Source organism: Cryptomeria japonica, chromosome 1, assembly GCF_030272615.1.
Source record: "Cryptomeria japonica chromosome 1, Sugi_1.0, whole genome shotgun sequence".
Taxonomy (NCBI): Eukaryota; Viridiplantae; Streptophyta; class Pinopsida; order Cupressales; family Cupressaceae; genus Cryptomeria; species Cryptomeria japonica.
Genome location: NC_081405.1, coordinates 321095759 through 321117519, shown reverse-complemented (window position 1 = coordinate 321117519; position 21761 = coordinate 321095759). Strand labels below are relative to the sequence as shown.

Here is a 21761-nt window from a genome sequence, read left to right as displayed (position 1 = left end):
GCTAGACTTAGCATAGAAGATAGATCATAAGATTCAAGGTCCCAGTTGTGACCTATTATGTATGTTCTACCAGGCCTGTGAGCGGGTTATGTTGTAACCCAGTTGTTACTGGTTGGTTGTAATCAATTTTTATGAAATAAAACAATCGGTTTTGCATTACCTCCATCACATCTTTGTGTTTTCGTTGTGTTTACTCTTGTTGATCGGTCCAAATTGATCTCTTTGAGGTCCCTCCTCACTGGTGACTGCTTCAAGTTTGCTTCACACATCCAAACTACATTCCCCAAAAAAACATTCTTCCCAACCAACAATCCACATGCACACCTATAATTTCAAATAACCAAGTCAACACCCAAAGGACAACATCAAAACCTATGGTTCAATCACGACAAAAATTCACACCTTTGGGAGAACCAATAGAATCCGCCTTGCAAAAACTTATCGCATCTAAGCCGATTAAACTTCTGGAGGGTGGACCTTTTGAACCAAGATTAAAACCATCATGTTGTAATGATAATTAGCTTTGTGAATACCATAGGAACACGTGATATAAAACTTCTAATTGCAAGAAGATTAAGAACACAATCCAAGACTTTATTGATCAAGGCAACATTACTATTGAAGATCATATTATTATAATTCACCTAATGAGGAATTAGGCATGTGTCAAGATAATTTTTTCAAACATGATCAAAATTATCTTATGTTTAGCAATAGCTCATCCCAAGACAATCACTCTAATGACATATCTACCTTCCATGAAGAAATTAGTCCACATGTAGCCTCCATGTCTCCCACCATTCCTTCATCCTATGAATCTTTGCAATACCGATTTCCACCATCTCAATAAAAAAATGAACCCAATGATGACGCCTTTCATGTCTACCCCCAAGGGCTATCCATAATAGAAACACAAGTTAATCCACTTCATGATACCAATCCCTCCTATGAGTCAAAAGTCCTAGAAGCAATGCCACCATATGCCCCAACTCCAATCAACCCACTTAAGAGAGTCTCATTCAAGATCCAATGCTATCATGCCAAGAATCCCCTATGAATATCCAAACCAATACACCATGTCAAGAGGATAATCAAAAGTATCAAGAAACAAGTCCTAAAATGAATCAAAATCAAGATCCCAAAGCTTTCCCGTCCCATTCATTTTTTTATGAAGATCTCATCTCCCTAGAATCCCATGATGATCCTACCATCCATTTTCATTCCATCCAAGATGGCCCCCTTCCATCTCAAGAGAAAATTATCCCTCTAATTCCCACTCATAATACACTTCCTAATCAAGATCATGATATCCCTTCCATCTTTTCCAATGAACCTATTCAAAATCAAGAGCAAAGCATCCTTTGCACTCAATGTAATAATTCTCTTCCATGTCAAGATCAAAGTATCCCTTTGCCTCCTTTTCATAAGTCTTCATATCCTCCTCAAGATCTTATCATCCCTCCTAATCCCTCTCATGATCATAATCCTCCTCAAGATCCAATCACCCCTATCCAAGCTATTCGGAACCCCTTACTTATCAACTAAAGACCTCCACTTTCATAAAATTGAGTTTACTCCATGAGCTTATCATTCCCTCCAAACCATATCCTCCTCAAAATGGATTTGCATCTTGTTTCAAAAGAAACAAGTATCCCATTGCTAAAATTATTTGTCAAAGCATACATTATCAAGGAAAGGGGTCAGATATCCATGAACATGGTATATTGGAACCCCTTGATATAAAATAAAATCCTAATTATCATGGCCTTGGATACATAGCTCACCCTCAAGACATTGTTACCCATAGTAAGTCTCAGATTCCTCCATCTAAACCCAAACGTACACATCCCCCTTCATACCTTCCATCCATCTTAGGTCCTTATACCTCAAAACTAAATCCTTCATCCCTTTCATCCATATTAGGTCCTTATATCCCTCCATCTACTATCTATATCACCCCTAGCTCACAATCCACTTACCCTACCATAAATCAAGATCAACAAAGGTACACATCCTTGATAACCTTCCCACTATCTACCTACACAAACTCTTCCAAAATAACTCCATATCATTCCTATCCATCTGTGAATCCCAATACTTTTGGAAGTAATTTGGATGCCAAGCATAAAATTCATAAATACAAAACTCTACATTCATCCAAGTATAAACATGTCCTATTTAAAATACATGTAAAAGAAAAGAAAATTTGATCCAATATCAAAAATAAAGGCCACAAATGCCCATTAAAAGAAAAGAAAAATCGAAAGCCATATGAATTCCTAAGTTTCTCATAGAAGAAATGTGTCCTAAACAAAAAACAAAATTGGCATCCAAATTCATTATTCCAAAGGATTCCTTCAATCCTTCATCTAAACGTCTACTAAATTTAAAATCTATTTTGGGTCCCTATGTCCCAAAGTTCACTATCGTAAATCCTCCATCATTTCCTTCATCCATTTTGGGTCCTTATGTCCCAAAATCCACATCCACTTCTCCATCAAAATCTCAAACTCCAAAATCCATTTTCCCTTCATCACTCCACCACCCCTCAAGGTGTGTGCCAAATTTTATCTTGCCAACATTTCCATCCACCCCTACAAAAATATTCCAATGGTGAAAACCACCTTTTGTGACACCTTGAGCAAGTACCATGATGAAAACTTGGCAAATAAACATCATGTGTAAACCATTTTCCTCTTGAACTCTAAAATTGGGGGCAAGTTTCATCCATTATTCCTATCCACCTCATCCTCCATTATCCCTCATTCACCCTATCTACATCCATATTCCCTTTTCTACCTTTTATCTTGACAAGGTTAGGGATCTCCATAAGCGTTATACATCTTATCTACTTTACCTTATCCACATCCTTACGCATTTGTTACGTCCATCATTTATTATCACCTTTGATCTTCCTTATCCTATCTATATCATGTCTCCATCCTATCCAAATCCATCCCTAAATCTTGATCAAAACTAAGGGCATAAAATGCAAAACATGTTTATAAAAGTGGATGAGACAAATTGATATGTAAGGGGTTCATGGATAGCTTGTATAGGGGTGATGGGATCCTAAGGAGGATTGGAATCATGAGGGGGATTAGGAGGGATGATGGGGTATTAGGGAAGATATTGAGGAGCATGACAAGGAGATGAAGGGATACTTTTATCTTGACATGGAAGAGGATCATTGCATTGAGTGGAAAGGGTGCTTTTCTCTTGATTTTGGATAGGATCATTGGAAACGATGGAAGGGATATCATGATATTTATTAGGAATTAGATTATGAATGAGACTTGGAAATATACTTTTCTCTTGATATGGAAGGGGATCATCTTGGATGGAGTGAAAAGGTATGGTGGGATCATCATGAGATTCTAGAGAGATGGGATCTTTGTAAAAAAATGGATGGGATGGAAAAGCTTTGGGATCTTGATATTGATTCACTTTAGGACTTGTTTCTTCATACTTCAGATTATAATCTTGACATAGGGTATGAGTTTGGATATGCATGGGGGATTCTTGGATGGAGTCCATATTTTGGCATGATAGGGATTGATTTTAAATGGGACTCACTAAAGTTGCTTTGATTGGAGATGGAGTGTATGGTGGCATTGGTTCTAGGAATTTTGACTCGTGGGAGGGATTGGTATCATGAAGTGGAGTAGCTTGGATTTCTATGATGGATAACCCTTGAGGGTATGATCATTGGGTTCATTGTTTGATGAAGATGGTGGGGATTGTTGTTGTAAAGCTTTAGGGGATAATGAAATGGTGGGAGAGATGGAGGATTAATTTTGGGATAAGTTGTTGCTAGACATAGATAGGTGATTTTGATCATGCTTGGAAAAATTATCTTGACACGTGCCTAATTCTTCATTGGGTAAATTATTAATATGTTTAATAAATGTCACCTTGATCAATAAGGTCCTAAATGATGATCTTAAGATTGTTGTAATTAGAAGTTTTATGTCCAATGTTCCTATGTATTCACAAAATTCATTATCATTCTACCACGAGGACTATAGGTTCAAAAGGTCTACCCTCAGGAAGTGTAATTAACTCAGATGTGACAAGTTTTTGCAAGGTATATTTTACAGTTTCACCCAAAGGTGTGATTTTTTGTCATGATTGAATCATAGGTTTTGATGTTGTCCTTTGGGTGATGACTTGTTTGTTTGAAGTGATAGGTGTGCATGTGGATTATTGGTTGGACAAAATATTATTTTGGAGGATGTAGTTTGGATGTGTGACTTGTGGGTTTGGCCAAGTTGCTTTAAATTCCATAACCATTTTTTCAAACCAATCCCTAAAGTTTGGGTCTTGGTTGTATGTGTTTGTGGAGAAGGTGTTCTGTTGTTGTTGAGGTATGTAATTTTGGTGCAAGTTTTGGGACATTTCTAAGCTGGATTGATATGATTGATAGGTTGGTTAGAGGAAAAATGGTAAGGTCTCATATTCTCTTTTAGTTGGAGGGATTAATTCTTCACTTTCCCTACAAAATGCATAACACCACTCCATGTGATGTTTGTTTGAATTTTTTAAGATATCAAAATGAGTCTAGATCTAAATATTTGATAATCAATGTGGCAAGAAAGAACTGCAAACACAAAGACACCATAGCTTTTGATTGTTTATGACGAACAAATAAGGGTATTTCCAAGGTTCCTCAAAGCCTAAATTTCCAAAGTTTTAGCACAATAGAAGACACTTCAAGCACTCTTCACAACCTAAAAGTTAAGGCTTATTACAGTAAAATCAAACCCACACTTGAAAATTCATCAACTCAAATGCACAACACATTAAGGAGTGCTTTGGTTTCTTGTCTTTATGACCAAAGGATAGGTAGAGGGCCCTAGGATTGAAGGCATAACCTAATTAACTAATTTCTAGAAGCCACAATTAGCTTGTACAACCCCAAAAACTATGTCTCAACTCAAGAAAGTACAAATGGTGAGTAACTTCAAGGCATGATACACATCCCTTTCACTAAAATCACCACATCACTCAATCAAAAAGGGGTGGCTACTAACACAAGGTTTCTAGTCATAATTTGGGGACACCTATGTATGTACATTTGAGGTGAGACACTTAAGTCGCTGGTCAATCACTTCAAGGCCTATAAGTTCCCTACATAATTGACACACTTGGTATGTAGTCACAAGTTTGAGCTTTGAATTTTGCTTTTGCTCTTTTTATACAGTGGCCTAAAGAAAATACCACTTTAGGTCATTCCCCTTGGAGTTATCACTCCTCCAAATCCAAGCCATCTAAAAAGTAAAAGAAGATGTTATGATTTCTCAAGCACCCAAGATCCATGAAGGTGAGGGGAGAGGATACTTTCATAACACCTTGGGTTCTAATATAAACACAAAGTGTGCAAGTACACAAGACACTACAAGCAAATGATTTTTTTCAACACCAAATCTAAATGTGGGTTATTATAAGAAAAGGAAAAGCACAACTAGCTACCTCTACAAAACCACAAGTTAGTAGTTACAAAAATAATCCCTTTTACATGCTAGGTCCTACACGAAAGGTGTTACTAGTCTAGGGGGCCTTCTACAACCAAAAGCAAGTTGCACCACTTTGTTAGTACCAAGGGTTAGCCAAAAATCTAGAAATGCAAAAACAAAACATAAGTTCATCACAAAATTACAATTTTATTTTTTTTGCTTTTTGACCTAGTCAACAATGTTTGATTTTTTTGCAATGATCTTGGGTCAAAAAATGCAAAGAAGATACCCCTGCTAAAATTTTGAGAGATTTCTGAAAATGTTTAAAAAATATAGAAAAATTTCTTGATTTGAGCTCTAGAGAGCAGATTTAAAGAAAAACCTTAATTTTAAAAGATATGGTTTTTTGCTAATTAATTTTCATCAAAATTAAAAATATAAAGAACAAACCCCCCTTAGAATTACGAGAGATTTCAGAAAATGTAAGAAATTCTAAAAAAATTGCTAATTTGCACCTAGAAATTAATTTTCATAAAAAATCATAAAAAAATATCTCCCCCTGATTTTTGGATTGAAAGCTCCTTATACCATCCCCCTCTAATTATTTTTTGTCAAGATTAAAAATACAAAGAACAAATCCCCTTTAGAATTCTAAGTTTTAAGTCACGTCATTTAGTTTGACAAACGTTTCAACAACTTTCTAGACCTACAGGAATCAGATTTTCTACAAGCAAGTGAGAAAGTTTATTCTTATTTTCTTTGATGACATTTTTGTCTACAATAAAACATGGGAGGAACACCCATTGCACATGGATGATGTGTTGGGAATTTTCAAAGCATAAATGTTGTTTGCTAAGGAGTCAAAGTGTGAGTTTCCTATGAAAAAAATATAGCATCCAGATCACAACATCAACACAAATGGAGTGTAGGTGGACATGGAGAAGGTTAAATTAATTTGGGAATAGCCACCCTCAAGGACCTTGACATAGCTATGAGGATTCTTCGTCCTTTGTAATGACTAAAAATAATTTCTTAAGGGTTTTTTTCAACTAGTCATCCCTTCAATTGACCTAACAAAGAAGGATATTTCATGTGGATTGAGGATGGATAAAAGGTATTCGATAGACTAAAAGAGGTAATGATATTGTGCCTCATGTTAGCAAATGTTTAGATTTCACTCTTCCTTTCACAATGGAATACAATGCATTAGAAGAAGGAAATAGGATTTTGCTTATGTAGAACAAGCACCCAATTAATTTTGAGAGTAAAAACTCATAGAGATAGAAATATTATTCTTCATTTATGATAAGAAAATGTTGGCCATCATGCATAGTTTGGTCAAATTCAATTAATACTTGGTGGGCAGTGGATTTGGGGTCAATACTGCTAATTTGTCATGTTTTTTTCAAATACAAGGATTTAAATGAGTGGAAAAAAAGTGGGCGAGAAAATTCCAAGTGCATGATTTTGATATTCACCATGTCAAAGGGAAAAAAAATGTTGTTGTTTATGTGCTATCTAAAAGGTTGGATTTGTGTTTCATGTTTTTCATATTCGTGGATTAGAATAATAAAATTATAATAGAGTATGTTAAGAACTCATTTGTAGTTGATGTATTGGAAGGGAACTTGTTAAATGATAGGTACACCATCCATAATGAATTCATTGTCTATAAGGGAAGAGTCTACTTTGTGCTAGAATCAAGGACATAGGGAATGCTTTTATGGGCAATCCATGACACTCCTTTCGCAAGCCATCTTTGGTATTTTAAAACCTATAAATAAATTAAAGAAAAGTTCAGATGGAAGGGGCTAGAGGGTGATGTTCTTACCCATATCATAGAATGCCTCATTTATCAAAAGAATAAATTATAATATGCATTTTCAACAATTATTTTGCAGTCGAGTTTAATCAAATACTTCTTAAAGTCCAAGTCTAAGGATTTTTTATATTTTTTTATAGATAGAGTAATGAAGTATGCACATTTATTCATTGTCTCTTCATGTTGTAAGGTGCCATGATAGGATGATTCGTTCTTCAAAAAAGTGATGAAACTCCATGGACTACCGAAGAGCATCATGAGTTGTATAGAAAATTTATTCATGAGCTTAATTTTGTAACTACTCTTTCTTTTGATAGGAATTGAGTTAGCTCCTAATGTTCACTAACTACTACATGTAAATAGATGACCAAACTTCTTAGATTATGAATAATGGGTAAAATATTATTTGAGAAATAATTTTGCTAATTAAATACTTGGATGCAGTGGTTCTACTTGAGAGAGAATTGTTACACCACCACCTACCACATGTCAATAAATATGACATTGTTCATGACTTTATATGTGTATGAAGGTCAAATCTTTATTGATCTCTTTCTAGTAGGTAACATGGTATTAAGAGAAAGTGATGAGACCAAATAGAGCTAAGACATTCTAAAGTCACTCAAAGATAATCTAGCATGCTAAAAACTAACACAAAAGATGTATGTAAACCATTACAAGATCAAAAGATTATTTGAGATCGAAGACAAGGTTTTGAGAGATTATAACCATATAAGCAATCTTCCCTTAAGGAAATTGTGTTGGAAAATTTCAAACTACATTCTTATAGACCTTACAAATTTTTGAGAAGGATTAATGAAGTGGCCTATGAGTTGGAGCTACTAGATGGAAGCAAGATACATGATGCATTTATGTGTCTTGTCTCAAAAAGGTGATAGAAAAACATAAAGAATGCCTAGATGAGTTACCTAGATAATTGATGAAGACAACAAATTGGTTTTGATTCTAGAAGTAGTCATGGATGTAAGGTAGAGGAAGTTAAGAAATGGAAGAACCAAGAGTACCTAATTTAGTGAAAAGATTATTCAATGGAGGATGCAACAAGAGAAGGACCAAACATATTGGAACATTCAAACTTATAATTTCTCGAGGAAGAGTTACTTTTAGTGGAGAAACTTGTCATGTCTCATTTCCAATCAATCAAAGTCTATATATATTAGATCTTTACTTTTGTCTTCCTTTTTTTTGTTGTGTTTTCCCTTTTTGAGTATGTTTTTTTCTCCAACTTTTCTCTTACCTTCTTTTTGATGGACTTTCAAAATTTCCCTTACTAGCATGCCCATTGCTCAACCCTCAAAAGCTCATCCTATAGTTTGAGTCGTGTGATATGGTTGACCCTCAATCCTTGACTATGCTTCTTATTTTTGTTCCCCTTGTTATTTCTTAGTACATGTCATATTATTTCTACTAGTCTATCCCTTTTTGAGTATGTTTTTTCTCCAACTTTTCTCTTACCTTCTTTTTGATGGACTTTCAAAATTTCCCTTACTAGCATGCCCATTGCTCAACCCTCAAAACCTCATCCTATAGTTTGATTCATGTGATATGGTTGACCCTCAATCCTTGATTATGCTTCTTATTTTTGTTCCCCTCATTATTTCTTAGTACATGTCATATTATTTCTACTAGTCTATTTTTGGTATTGTCACTCTCAAAGTGGAATCTTTCCCATCAATGATCACTATTAAAATTTAAAGTTGTGAGTGTACATGGTGGATGCCATGTTCTAGTTATGGAGGATATAAAAGAGTGAGTGTTATCACCTAGGATGATAATTTACACTTAATCAAATTCCTTTTAAAATCCATCTTGAGAACCTGTGTTTGGGTGTGGAAATCCTAGAACGAAAATATTAGTGATTTTGGAGGGAAATATCATTTGCAATTCACGTTTGAGCTTCATTTGATGCGAACTTTGGTTTCATTGTATTAAATTAATTTTATATTCTTGTTGGTATGAAAGGCATTTTGTGACATAATCATTTGAATGCATGATAGAATCATTATAGTAATAGGAAAGAGAGTGAGAATTACGTCTTTATTTGTTTTCATCATAATAAGAAGATTAAAAAATTGTGTTGCCATTGTTGATCGAAGTCTAATGAAATTATTGATATATTAACAGTAATTTATATTCGAGTTGTCTAAGATCTAGTTAAATAATAGGGTCAGATAGTGTTGTTATTCAACTAATAACTGTTTGTGGAAGGTTAATAATTAGATTTGAATTATTATTTTGGTTTGAGACTTTACACCCAACCTTACTATTATACACATTGTTCCTTCCAAATAAGTTCTCTCTTATTAATAGGCGCTTGGTTTGTTGGTGAAGCTGAGTGGTTCCAAATAAACTCACCAAGAATTAATCTTTTTGAATGAAAGGCCTTGAAATCACAAGGAATGAAGTTGAGATTGTCAAAATAATGTGACATTAACCTTGCAAATCCCATGCCATTCATATGTCTTCATGTTCCTTGGGAATTGTTTTCAAGGAAATGAGAGAAAAATAATATTTGTACTTTATGGCTATTTGTAATTGCATTTTTGAGGGGTGAACATGTAATTATGATAAGGATAATACAAAATGGATATTTGCCCTCCTTTAGGCATCCACATTGGGATATGAAGAGTCATGCTTTAGGCGCCTAGGAATGGAAGGAGAAAGGTTGCCCATTAAGAGATTTGAAGAATCATTGAGGAGTTATGGAGCATCCTGAAGGCTAAAGGTTTGAGTGGTTATGGGTTAGGAACCCATCTTGGCACCACCTTAAGGAAACTAATATTTTACTACGTCTCTTGGATGTTCACTTTCCTAGGCATTGATTTTTGCAAGTTGTTTCTTGCCTCTTGTTTCGGGAAACAATAACACAATTTTCCCTCTCATTTTGCTATAAATTAAGCCATGACATAGTAGTTTCATCATGATTTATTTACATGTTTCTAGGTGATTCTAGGTTTAATTGGAGAAGTGTATTGTAGTGTATTGTTATAACATTATCTCTTTTTAAGATTAATAATATACTTCCGCTCTTTCTCTAGTGGAGTTTTTTCCCAAAAGGGTTTCTTCATGTAAATATGATGTCTTATTTGGTATGATGATTTTATATTATTGTTGAATGTTGCAATCACTTTCATATTTTAGATTTGGTTATCTTATTTCAAGCTTTCTTCACCTTGATTCTCAACATTTGGTATCAAAGTAAATGGTTCTATTGAGGAGGGACACCTTTCTCTTCAAGTGTTGAAGTTTTTTTGCTATAATGGGAGATTTTTTGTGTGGTTTTGCATATTTAAGAAAAGGATTGAAAGGCATGGCTTCTTATTCTCACATGGATATTTATAAATTCAATGGCACTAGCTACAAGATGCAGAAACTAGAGATGAAAGATCTTTTGGAATAAAGAGATCAATGGTTGCCAATATCACAAGAGACAAATCCATCTACCATGACCAATGAAGATTCAAAGAAAGTGGACAAGAAGGCACAAGGTCCCATTCGATTGTGTCTTATTGATTTTTTCCTCTTGAATGTCTCCACATAATACTCTACATACAAGTTGTGGAAGATGATAGATGATATTTATCAAACCAAAAGTTTGTCCAATAAGTTATATCTCAAGAGGAGGTTATATTTAAAAAAAATGAAAGACGATTCAATTCAATTGTTGACCATTTGAATGAATTTAATTTGATTTTATGTCAAATTGCATCAAGAGATGTTAAATTAGAGGATGAAGATAATCGTGTCTTGTTTATTTTCTCTCTGCTCGTATCTTGGTAAAATCTAATTATTACCATTAGCAATGGTAATGTAAGATAGATAAAATGATTTCAATTCTTCTTTCAGGAGAGAGAAGGATAAATTACATGTATGTTGGCTCCCAAGATGCCTTGCATGTGAAAGGAAGGTCCAAAGAAAAAGGGCCTAAAGGGAATAAAAAGAGGGATATATCTAAAGGATGTTCTAAGAACCTCAAAAAGAGCAAAGTGTTGGAATTGTGGTAAAAAAGGGCATGTGAAGAATGAATGTAAATTTAAGAAAAAGAATGTTGATTTCTCCATGAAAAAATCCTCTGATGATGATTTAGATGCTTTGTTTATTTCAAATAACACTATTAGTGATGATGTGTGGCTTATTGATTTAGGTTGTTCCTACTGTTGGGTCTCAAATCAACGGATTGGATAGGTTCTAAGGAAATGCCAACTCCTATGATCAAACCCTCCAATTGACTTGGCCAACTTATAGAGTGAACCTATTTGGTTACTAACTCTCTCACTTTAGGCTCTACAGGACCTAAGCAGGTATACCTACTCACTAGTTGTTCCTTCAACCAATGCTTTTTATAGCAGATTTAGTGTCTTAATCTGATATCTCCTAGTCTCAGAATGGCATAAGTTTCTTAAACAGACCGATTTCAGATGTGTGTATGGATCTATGTATCTTACAAAAGTATATATGTTAAACTTTGGCTAAATTACCTACTATACCTACTCTACTAATCCTAATGCTTAAAATTAAAGGGTAACTGGTATGGTTAAAGGGTTTGTTTACAAATGATCAGTGCCTTTCCTCTTATTTGGGCTACAGAGTCTTATATTTCGTCAGGACTTATTGTGTAAATTTATGAGACAATTTTTAAACCCACCCCTCTCGGTGAGTCTGTCAGTTACTGCTTCTTATGAGCTCTACTTCAATGTCTATATTGTAAACTGCTTGAATGAATTTAACCCTAACTTTAAGAGACCATCCAAGGAAGAAATACATGGAACAATTACAATTCACAAGTAAATCTTTTTTTATCCAAATCTACAATATGAAACACAAAATTTCACTGGAAGAACACAAATAACCTTATCTCCTTTAGATAATATCACAAGCAACTGCCTTCTAAAAATATGTTATCTCTCAACACATATGAGAAAGAAAATGCAACTGGTTATTTTTGATAAAAAGTTTAAAAGTACAAAATTGCCTCCACCTCTTGTATCTCTTTTTTCTCTTTTATACATTTTACATCACACATATATATGTGGTTGAATGGTTTTCATACCCCTTTGGGTGAAAAGACACCCCCCTTTTAAATAAAAATAATTCCAAATCCCAAAGTTGCCTTAGTTTATGTAATTAATTGTCACTTTGCAAGTTGTTTAGGCATATTAGAGGTATTTTAAGGCTATTTTATGGGTATATAATGGATAAATGGTCTTTAAATGATGTAAATACCCCCTTTGGTGCTTCACAATCCATTTTTTATGCCCATTATTGTGTTTATGTTATGGTTTCATATTGTGCAACAAATATAAAACATATTACTTGTACCTATTCTATATATATAGAGAGAGAGAATTTTTCTCATTTCTTGTCTTGGAATCTGGAATTCTAAAAATTGCAAAATTTAGGGTTCCAACACCTACCACACAACTCATTACAAGGAGTGCTTTTCTTCTTATAAAGCATATGATGGGGTAGAGGTTTTCCTTGGTGACAACAACACAAAGACTATTGTTGGTAAAGGAAAGGTAAAGCTATGTTTAAGTGATTTCTATGAGCACTATGTGTTTGGTAAACAAAATAAATCATCATTTCCTAAAGGAGTTTATAAGAAAAAGAGATCATTGTAAATTATTCATTTGGATATATGTGGTTCATTAGATGTTGATTCTTTGGGTAAATCTCGATATTATATTTCCTTTATTGATGATGTCTCAAGATACACTTAGATTTATTTTATGAGTTCTAAATCTAAAGTTTTTACTATGTTTAAGGAATTCAAGGCATTAGTTGAGAAGTAGTTAGATTATAAGATAAAAGTGTTGAGATTCAACCATGGAGTTTAATATCGGTCTAATGAATTTGATGAGTTATGTAATTATGTAGGTATTGTTTGGTAGAACACTACTCCTTATACTCCACAACAAAATGGGGTAGTAGAAAGAATGAACCAAACCTTAATGGAAAGAGATAGGAGCATGTTTAGTGGTTCTAATCTTGATAGATGCTTTTGGGTAGAAGCTATTAGTACTGCATGCTATAAATCTAATAGATCTCATTGTTCAACTCTTATTGACAAAAATATTAATGAAGTTTGGATAGGTAGAAAGCCTTCAATTTTGCACTTAAGGGTCTTGGTTGTGAGTCTTTTTTCAATGTCCCTCGAGGGAAGTGATTTAAACTAGATCCAAAAAATTATAAATGCATAATCTTTGAAATCCTCTTAACCCATAAAATGATATTTTCTAGAGATGTTATTTTTAGGGAGTTTAGAGTTTAGTCATGTGAAGAACAACCAAAGGAGAAGACCAAGACAATGCACTTCAAGATAAAAAATTGAGGAGGAAGATGCACATGTAGAAGAACAATTACATGAAGCCAATGATGGAGATGAAGAAGAGGGTTCAAAGAATTTAGTTGATGTGTAGGATGAGAACATGGAGGAAGATGAATAGGTAGAGCCTATTACTCAAACCTTGAGGAGATCTACAAGGCAACAAAATATAGTTGACAAGTATAGCCTACCAAGTTTTTACTTTAAATTTGCTTCATTGAGTACTAACAATGAACCTAGATCTTTCATTGAGGCTCTCTCTTTGGAGGAAAGTGAATATTGGATGTAGGCCATGTAGGAGGAGATGATGGCCTTGGATAGTTATGACTCTTAAGAGCTTGTTAGCTTTCCCAAAGGAAGGAAGCCCATTAGATGCAAGTGGGTGTTTAAAAAGAAATTGGAGTAGACAATTAGCTAGAGTGGTAACAATCCAAACTAATGGCCAAAGGCTACTCCTAGGGAGAGGGAGTTGATTTCGGTAAATTTTCTCTCATGTTGCAAAATTAACTTCTATTAGATTCTTATTGTTTATTGTTGTTGCTTATTATTTTGAGATAGAGAATATGAATGTTATTATTTTTTTTTGTGTGGGGATCTTGAGGAGATTTATATGCAACAAATTGATGGTTTTGTTGTGAAAGAGAAATAAAAATTGGTTTGCAAGTTAAAGAGACCTTTTTATGGTTTAAAATAGTCACCTAGGAAGTGGTACGAAAAGTTTGATGCTTTTGCATTGAAGTTGGATTATATGAAGAGTGAGGAGGATCATTGTATTTATATTCGGGTTATTGATGATCATATACTTATTATCTTCTATATGATGACATGTTGTTTATTGGTAACAACAAGGTGATGATTATAGAACTCAAGGCTCAACTTTTTGGCACATTTGATATGAAGGAATTAGGAGCTACAAAATATATTCTTGGGATGGATATTAACAAAGATCGAGTTTACAAAAAATCTTTGGTTAAGCTAGAGCAAGTATGTTGATACTATTTTGTAGAAGTTTAATGTGTATGACTGTGAGCTAGTTAGTATTCCATTTTGAGTTGTTACTAGGTTGATTTTAGACATGCATCCATTTTTTTATGATGATTTTGAGGACATGTCTAAGGTTCCTTGTGCTAGTGCCATTTGGAATATAATTGTAGATATGAATTTGGAAATCATCAAAGCAATAAAAATTAGACTAGCTCAATCACGAAAACTCAATTGCAATGATAAGAAAACCTACAAACATTCAATAGAGATAATGAACATAAAACATTCAATTCAAATGCAAACCATCACAAATGTGAATGTCTCCTCCATAATTCTCCATTGTCCTTCTTTCTCCTTCAAATTGCTTTGTTTGTGGACCTCACCTACAAGTGCATAAGCATAATATGAAAGCAAGATTGACAAGACAGCATAAGGATACTGGAAGCGTGATTGATTCAAGATCGGGATCGATTCGAAAATGTAATTAATTGGGATCGGGATTGATTCAAAAATGTAATTAATTGGGCTTCTTGATTGAAGAAATTCATCCAATTTATAGATAAATTGGAGAAAAGACAAGATTAGCATGAAGAGATTTGAAAGGAAATTTCAAATCAAGAATGACAAATATGACAAATTATGACAAGATTGACATGCAAAATTGATTGATTGACAAATTATGACCAAATTGACAAGATTGCTATGCAAAATTGATTGATTGACAAATTATGACAAATTATGACAAGATTGAAATGTCATTCCATGAAATTAGGGGAAATATTAGAAAAATAGGAGAAAATAGAAAATTAGATGAATTGGAAATTAGGAAATTAGAAATTGATGAAAATTAGGTAAATTAATTAATAATTTTTCATTCATTAATTAATTCACAAAAAGAGGAAAGAATTAATTAGCCAATTAAATAAATATTTAATTGTGACAAGAAGACTTAGGATAAATAAATAAATTATTTAACCTAGAGGGAAAATGACAAACAAGATTAAATGAATAAATCATAAAACCCTAGAAGATGAAATAGAAATGCAAGGACAACAATTAGGTCTTGACAAAAGATAATTGATGTCGATTCGATTTGATCATGATTTTGATTGACAAAGGACCAATGCTGACAAATGATTGAGATTGATAAAGAGATCAAATTGATAGGAGCCAATTGACGAGGAACAATGACTAATTGATCCAAATTGACACGATTTGAAAAGGACAACGATCGATGACAAATCGATCGCAAAATGACAAGATTGACAAAAGGACAAGGATTGATGACAAATCGATCGCACAATGACAAGATTGAAAAGGACAACGATTGATGACAAATAGATCACAAAATTGATGAGATTGACAAGAATCGATGGCGAATCAATCGCAAGATGACAAGATTGACAAGAGGACAAAACCCTAATTCTATCATTGATTAGAATTGACAATGTCCAGAATGAAATCAAATTGACGATGTCAAAATATGACAAATGAGCACGCACATTGATGCGACAGGATAAGATCGACCAAAATCATGACTGAAGATTGTTATGGACAAGACCAAATTCGAAAGCGAGACAAATGAAGAATGCAGAAGAAGGACTCGATGCTTGCAAATGATAAAGACCAAGTGCGCAACATAGAAGAAATGTTAATGCAATGCAAGAACCCTAAAATAAGGCAATGCACAAATGTTAAAGTATGACTCCGCAAGTGTTGACCATTTTTAGACGTCTACAATAATATATGCATTAGTTAGGACTAGACTAGATATAGCCCAAGCAGAGGAAGTTCTGAGCAGGTTTATGTCTAATCCTGATAAAGAGTATTGCACTTTTGCTAAAAGAGTGTTTAGATACTTGCAAGGTACTTTTGATCATTGTTTGGTTTATCATGGTATTGGTGATGTGGTTAAGCCATTCAACATACATGGATTTTTTGATGTAGATTGGGCAAGTGACTTGGATAGTCTAAGGTCCACTAGTGGCGATGTATTTATTTTGTTTAGAGGAGCAATGACTTGGACGAGTAAGAGGCAACCCACATTTGCTTTGTTCATCAATAAAGTAGAGTATATGACTACTACACATGCCTCTAAGGAAGTGATATAGTTACAGAGACTTGACATTAGCATTGGTTTTGATTGCAAGACTACGAGGATTGAATGTGATAATTAAAGTGCTATCTATTTGGCCAAGAATCCCATGTATCATGCTCGCATTAAGCATGTAGATGTTCAATATCATTTTATGCGACAAATGGTTGAGAATGACAAAGTACTGATAGAGAAAGTTAACACTTTGGATAATGTTATAGATTCTCTTATGAAGCTAGTGACCACAAAAAAATTCTCTTGGTGTAGGAAGACCATGGGCCTTGATCATTGTACTTGATTTTATTTTATGTATCTTGTGGATGTTATTGCAACGTATAATGTCAAGTGGGAGAATGTTAGGATAAGGTGACATTAACCTTGAAATCCCTATGCCATTCATATGTCTCCATGTTCCTTGGAAAGTATTCCCTAGGACATAAGAGAAAAATATTAAATATATGTAATTTATGGCTGCTTGTAATTACATTTTTAAGAGGTGAACATGTAATGATGTTAAGGATAAGACATAATGGATAAATTATCCTCCTTTAGGCATCCACATTGGGATATGAAGCGTCACACTTTTAGTGACTAGTATTGGAAGGAGAAAGGTTGTCCATTGGGAGATCCGAAGAGTCATAGTGGAGTTACAAAGCATCCAAAAGGCTAAAGCTTTGAGTGGCAATGGGTTAGGCACTCATGTTGGGGCCACTTAAAGGAAATTAATATTTTACCATGTCTCTTGGCTATTCACTTTCCTAGGCATGGGTTTTTGCAAATGGTTTCTTACCTCTTGTTTTGGGAAACAATGGTTTTCCCTCTTAGTTTGCTATACTTGGAGCCATGGCATAGTAGTTTCACCATGAATTATTTGCATGTTTCTAGGTGATTCTAGGTATAATTGAAGAAGTGTAGTGAAGTTTGTTGTTGTAGCATTCTCTCTTTTGAAGAGTAATAATATACTTACCCTCTTTCTCTGGTGGAGTTTTTTTCCCAAAATTGTTTCTCCATGTACATTTGGTGTCTCGTTTGCTATGCTGATTTTATATTGTTATCGAATGTTGCAATAACTTTCATATTTCAAATTTGGTTATCTTGTTTCAGATTTGTAATCACATAAAGAAGTTGTCATTACAAGCTTTCTTCACCTTGACCCTCAACAAGGATTGTATCTCAAACAACTTTGATGAAGTAGACACCTCTAAATCCTTGAATCTCGTGGAAAATATTTCAATTTAAGACTTATACTCCCATAACCGAATGATTATATAAATTTGATATAAAATCTTTAAAAAATAAAATACATCTCTTTAAAAAATCTTTATAACTCCCCTAATAAAGAGACTAATAAAAGCAATCCTAAAAAGGTACCACTACAAGCATACCGTTTGAAGAGGCATGGCTATCATATGGCCAAGTAAGAAATGAAGATTAAGTGGAAACGGACTCAATATAAGTCTTCAAAACACAACCGAGGTCAAAAATCATGCAATACGCTTGCCCTTGAATTATCACAAGGCGTATGAACATTTTCATCTGTGTTCTCCCAGGATGCTATAACCATCCATATGTATTGAGAAGAATACAGGCATAGCCAATGTCTTTGTGAGAAAATTGTTCAGCAGGACTGTTTGCATCAGATTAGTGGTACCGTTGCAGCACCAGCAGGGGTACGATCAGCAGATATCCTCATCAAAATGAGCGGTCACGACGCCAGATATTTCTCCACCACCAAGAAGGGTGAAATATCTGAGTTCAAAGATGAGCTCAATTCTCAGTACAAGGTATTGTTTATTCAAATTCGTTTCCTTCTAACTTGTTTTACTCTGATCTAGTCGAATAAAGTAGACAAGAATTGCTGATTATTGTCATTATTTAGATCGACGCCAATGCATTGAGAATTTTAGGAATTTGATTTCCTGTAAAATATTACGGATCGCCTCCTTAGATAAGCGATCTTGCGTCTGGAAAATTGCTTTTAAAAATGCTCTTTATTATCCAAGCAGTCGTGGGATCGATGGTCAGAAGCACTCACCAAAAAAATTGTGTCAAAAAAACTAGATCTTTGTCTTAGGTGGTCCAGGGCTGCACTCATTATAGTCAAAAAATCGTTTGTTATTTTTATTTGCGAAACTTCTGGTCGTGGCTCTGATACGCGAGACGACATCAAAGGCACTTACAAAAAAATGGGGGCAATTTAGATCATGGCTCTCGCCATTACAAGTCGTGCCCTTAAGTCTAGTTTATGGTCCATGTGATCGCCAGTTCGCTGCACTGAACATCATTTGAAGCAGTTAGAGGAAAATATTAAGACAAAATGACCTAGAGCATGAGCGTCGGTCTTAATGACTCGCCTTTGGATTTGTTTAATGACTCTTGTGGTCGTGAGTTTGATTCACTAGATATAATTAGAAGCATCCGCAGAAAACGCTGATAAAATGACCTAGATTATGCGCCTAGGTGCTATAGGGCATGCCCTTAGGTTTAAATTATGATCCCTATGGTTGGGGATATGCTACAATAGATACTTGTGAGAAGTACCTGAGAAAACATTCATGCCATTCTTACAGGGTATGCCCTTAAGGTTTTCTAGTGTGGTTTGATCTTGTAGAAAGAGAACAATTAGACCAAGCAGATTGCCTAAGGATGCCTGATGTAAATCCCTAAATTATCTCCTGATTTTTTATAAAAATGAATATCACTCAATGCTATTTAGCTATATTTTACGTTTTTTTGTAGGTTGATTGTTGAGTTGATGCCAGTTCATTGAAAAGTGGCATCCCTAGGATAAGTTGTGTTGATATTTTACCATCATTTCTGATTTCTAATGCTTGAGTAGACATTTTCCAAGCACTATGTATCAGAGAATATGCTTTGGGTTAATATTTTCAAGATTAGTTACCGAGAAACTTGTGCACACATATGCAGATCCTCTCCCCATACCTGCATCTTGTTATTATTATATCTTCATAGTTAGATCCTTAGTCATTAACTGCAGTACCTTGATTTGAAACAGCACCCCTGTCCACAAAGTCTTATGTTAGTATAACGTTTGAATGCCTGATACTTTGGGTGGGTACCATGTGGCAAAGGAGTTGGCGTATGAATTGAAATTTGGTTTTACCAACATTATAGGCTGCTTGTTCTTATACACAAACGCCATGTAAAGCAAAGTAGGCCATTATTTTTGCAAATGCAAGTGCAAGCACATATGCTGTTTCACTCTGCACATGAGGTTGATGGCTTACAAATGACTAATGGGCATTGCCATTAAAATTTAATGGTGATAATTTTATAATTAGCAGGATGATGAGAGCAAGTTATGATCTTGTACCACCATTGGTCAAGTCACATTGTGACACCCATGTATGCATGCACCATGTGTTGATGGCATTTGCATATATGATAGCAATTGGCATCACATGTAAAACTAGTTTGTATAAAAATGGGTCTCCCTGGCATGTATGCCAGTATTTTTCCTATTTGGGGTTAAGTGCTTAATTTTAGTAATTAGACTGAAAGAAAATAACAAAGAAAATAAATGCAACACATAACACAATACTATCCTGGGAAAACCTCCCTCTTGGAGGTGAAAAACCCAGCAAGAAATCTCAGATCCAATTAGGTTAAATATAACAGCAAATTACAACATAGCCCCTCTAGGGCATACACGTAACTTATCTGATTCACAACTCAGATTAGACTTGATCAACTTGCCCAGAATTCAGATTTCAGACCATATGGTGATATTTGCATGCCCTAGGATGAATGTCTTTAGGTCTGGAGCAGATTCAGCAACCTTGAATCAGGTTCGGCACCCTAGGAGCAGGCTTGGTAGGCTTAAGAGCAGATTCGGCAGGCCTGAGAATAAGTTCATCCAGTTAGAAGATGATTCATTGAATAGTTTGCTGCCTTAGATGATTAATTCGATGTTTAGTAAGTTCGCACATCAGAAGTAGGAGTATTCGCTTGGTTGATGGTGTTTTTGATCCTCAAATGATCTTACTTATATATGAGTTCAAGCCCACTACAAACCTTGCCCGGCCTTATTCATTTTGGTGCCAAGTCACAATAATTTGAATACTTTATTTACAAGTTACATCAAATAGGTCTTGACCTATTTACAATTTACAAGTTATATATTAATCAATTCGCCCTATTTAGGGCCTGCCCATAATCTGATATTACAACTGAGATTTCTAAATGTCAAGGCCGATAGGCCACTTGACATTTTGTGCACTAGGTTGGCCCTAGAAGGGATCCGACCTAGCTACACAACAACACTTCCTCTTAGCTAGGGAGGATTCCTTCCGAATGACCAAGTCACATAGTGACTATCACCATGGCTACTCCCATGGATGAAAGACATAAGTGCTTATTGTCATCTCAACATGACGTTCACCACTTCCAAAAGGTGAACAAGCACATCATGGAATTTCTTCCATGAAATCCACCATACCTACTCGTAGAGGGTGGAAGAGGTTTTTCACCTCAACCTTCTCCCTGAGAAGGATTCAATGTCACTTTGCATTGCCCGTAGAGGGTGGAAGATGCAACTTAGTGCATCATTGGGACTGAGACTCCCTCTCAGCCAAAGTTGTGTTCTCAACAACTCCAAGTCTCTCTCTGAAGTACTCAAACTTCACTCGAGCAAGAGGCTTGGTGAGAACATCTGCAATCTGCTCATTAGTGCTCACATATTTCAGCTGAATGGCACCTCTCTGTACCATATCACGAACATAGTGATAATGAGTTTCCACATGTTTTGACCTATCATGAAACACAGGATTAACAAACATCTTAATACAACTCTGATTGTCACAATGAATGACTGTGGGTTCCCAAGGTTGTCCAAACAACCCAGCAAGAAGCTTGCGAAGCCATACTGCTTCTTTTGATGCCACACTTGATGCAATGTACTTAGCTTTTGCAGTACTCAAAGCAACTAAAGACTGCTTCCTGCTGGCCCAGGGGATCACGACAGAACCCAAACTGAAGCATATCCTTGAAGTGCTCTTCGTATCAATTACACTTCCTGCCCAATCAGATTAGAGTAGC

At 34.9% G+C, this 21761-nt stretch overlaps 1 protein-coding gene across 1 annotated transcript in view; it reads left to right on the top strand.

Annotated features, from left to right (window-relative positions):
* Positions 1 to 18145: 18145 nt before the first annotated feature.
* The window catches only part of LOC131070618 (beta-adaptin-like protein B), a 56808-nt gene continuing 53192 nt past the window's right edge, over positions 18146 to 21761 (top strand). The window contains exon 1 of the mRNA XM_058006194.2: positions 18146 to 18487. Coding sequence (XP_057862177.2) covers positions 18401 to 18487 — 87 coding nt within the window. The 5' untranslated portion in view covers positions 18146 to 18400. The remainder of the gene's footprint in view (positions 18488 to 21761) is intronic.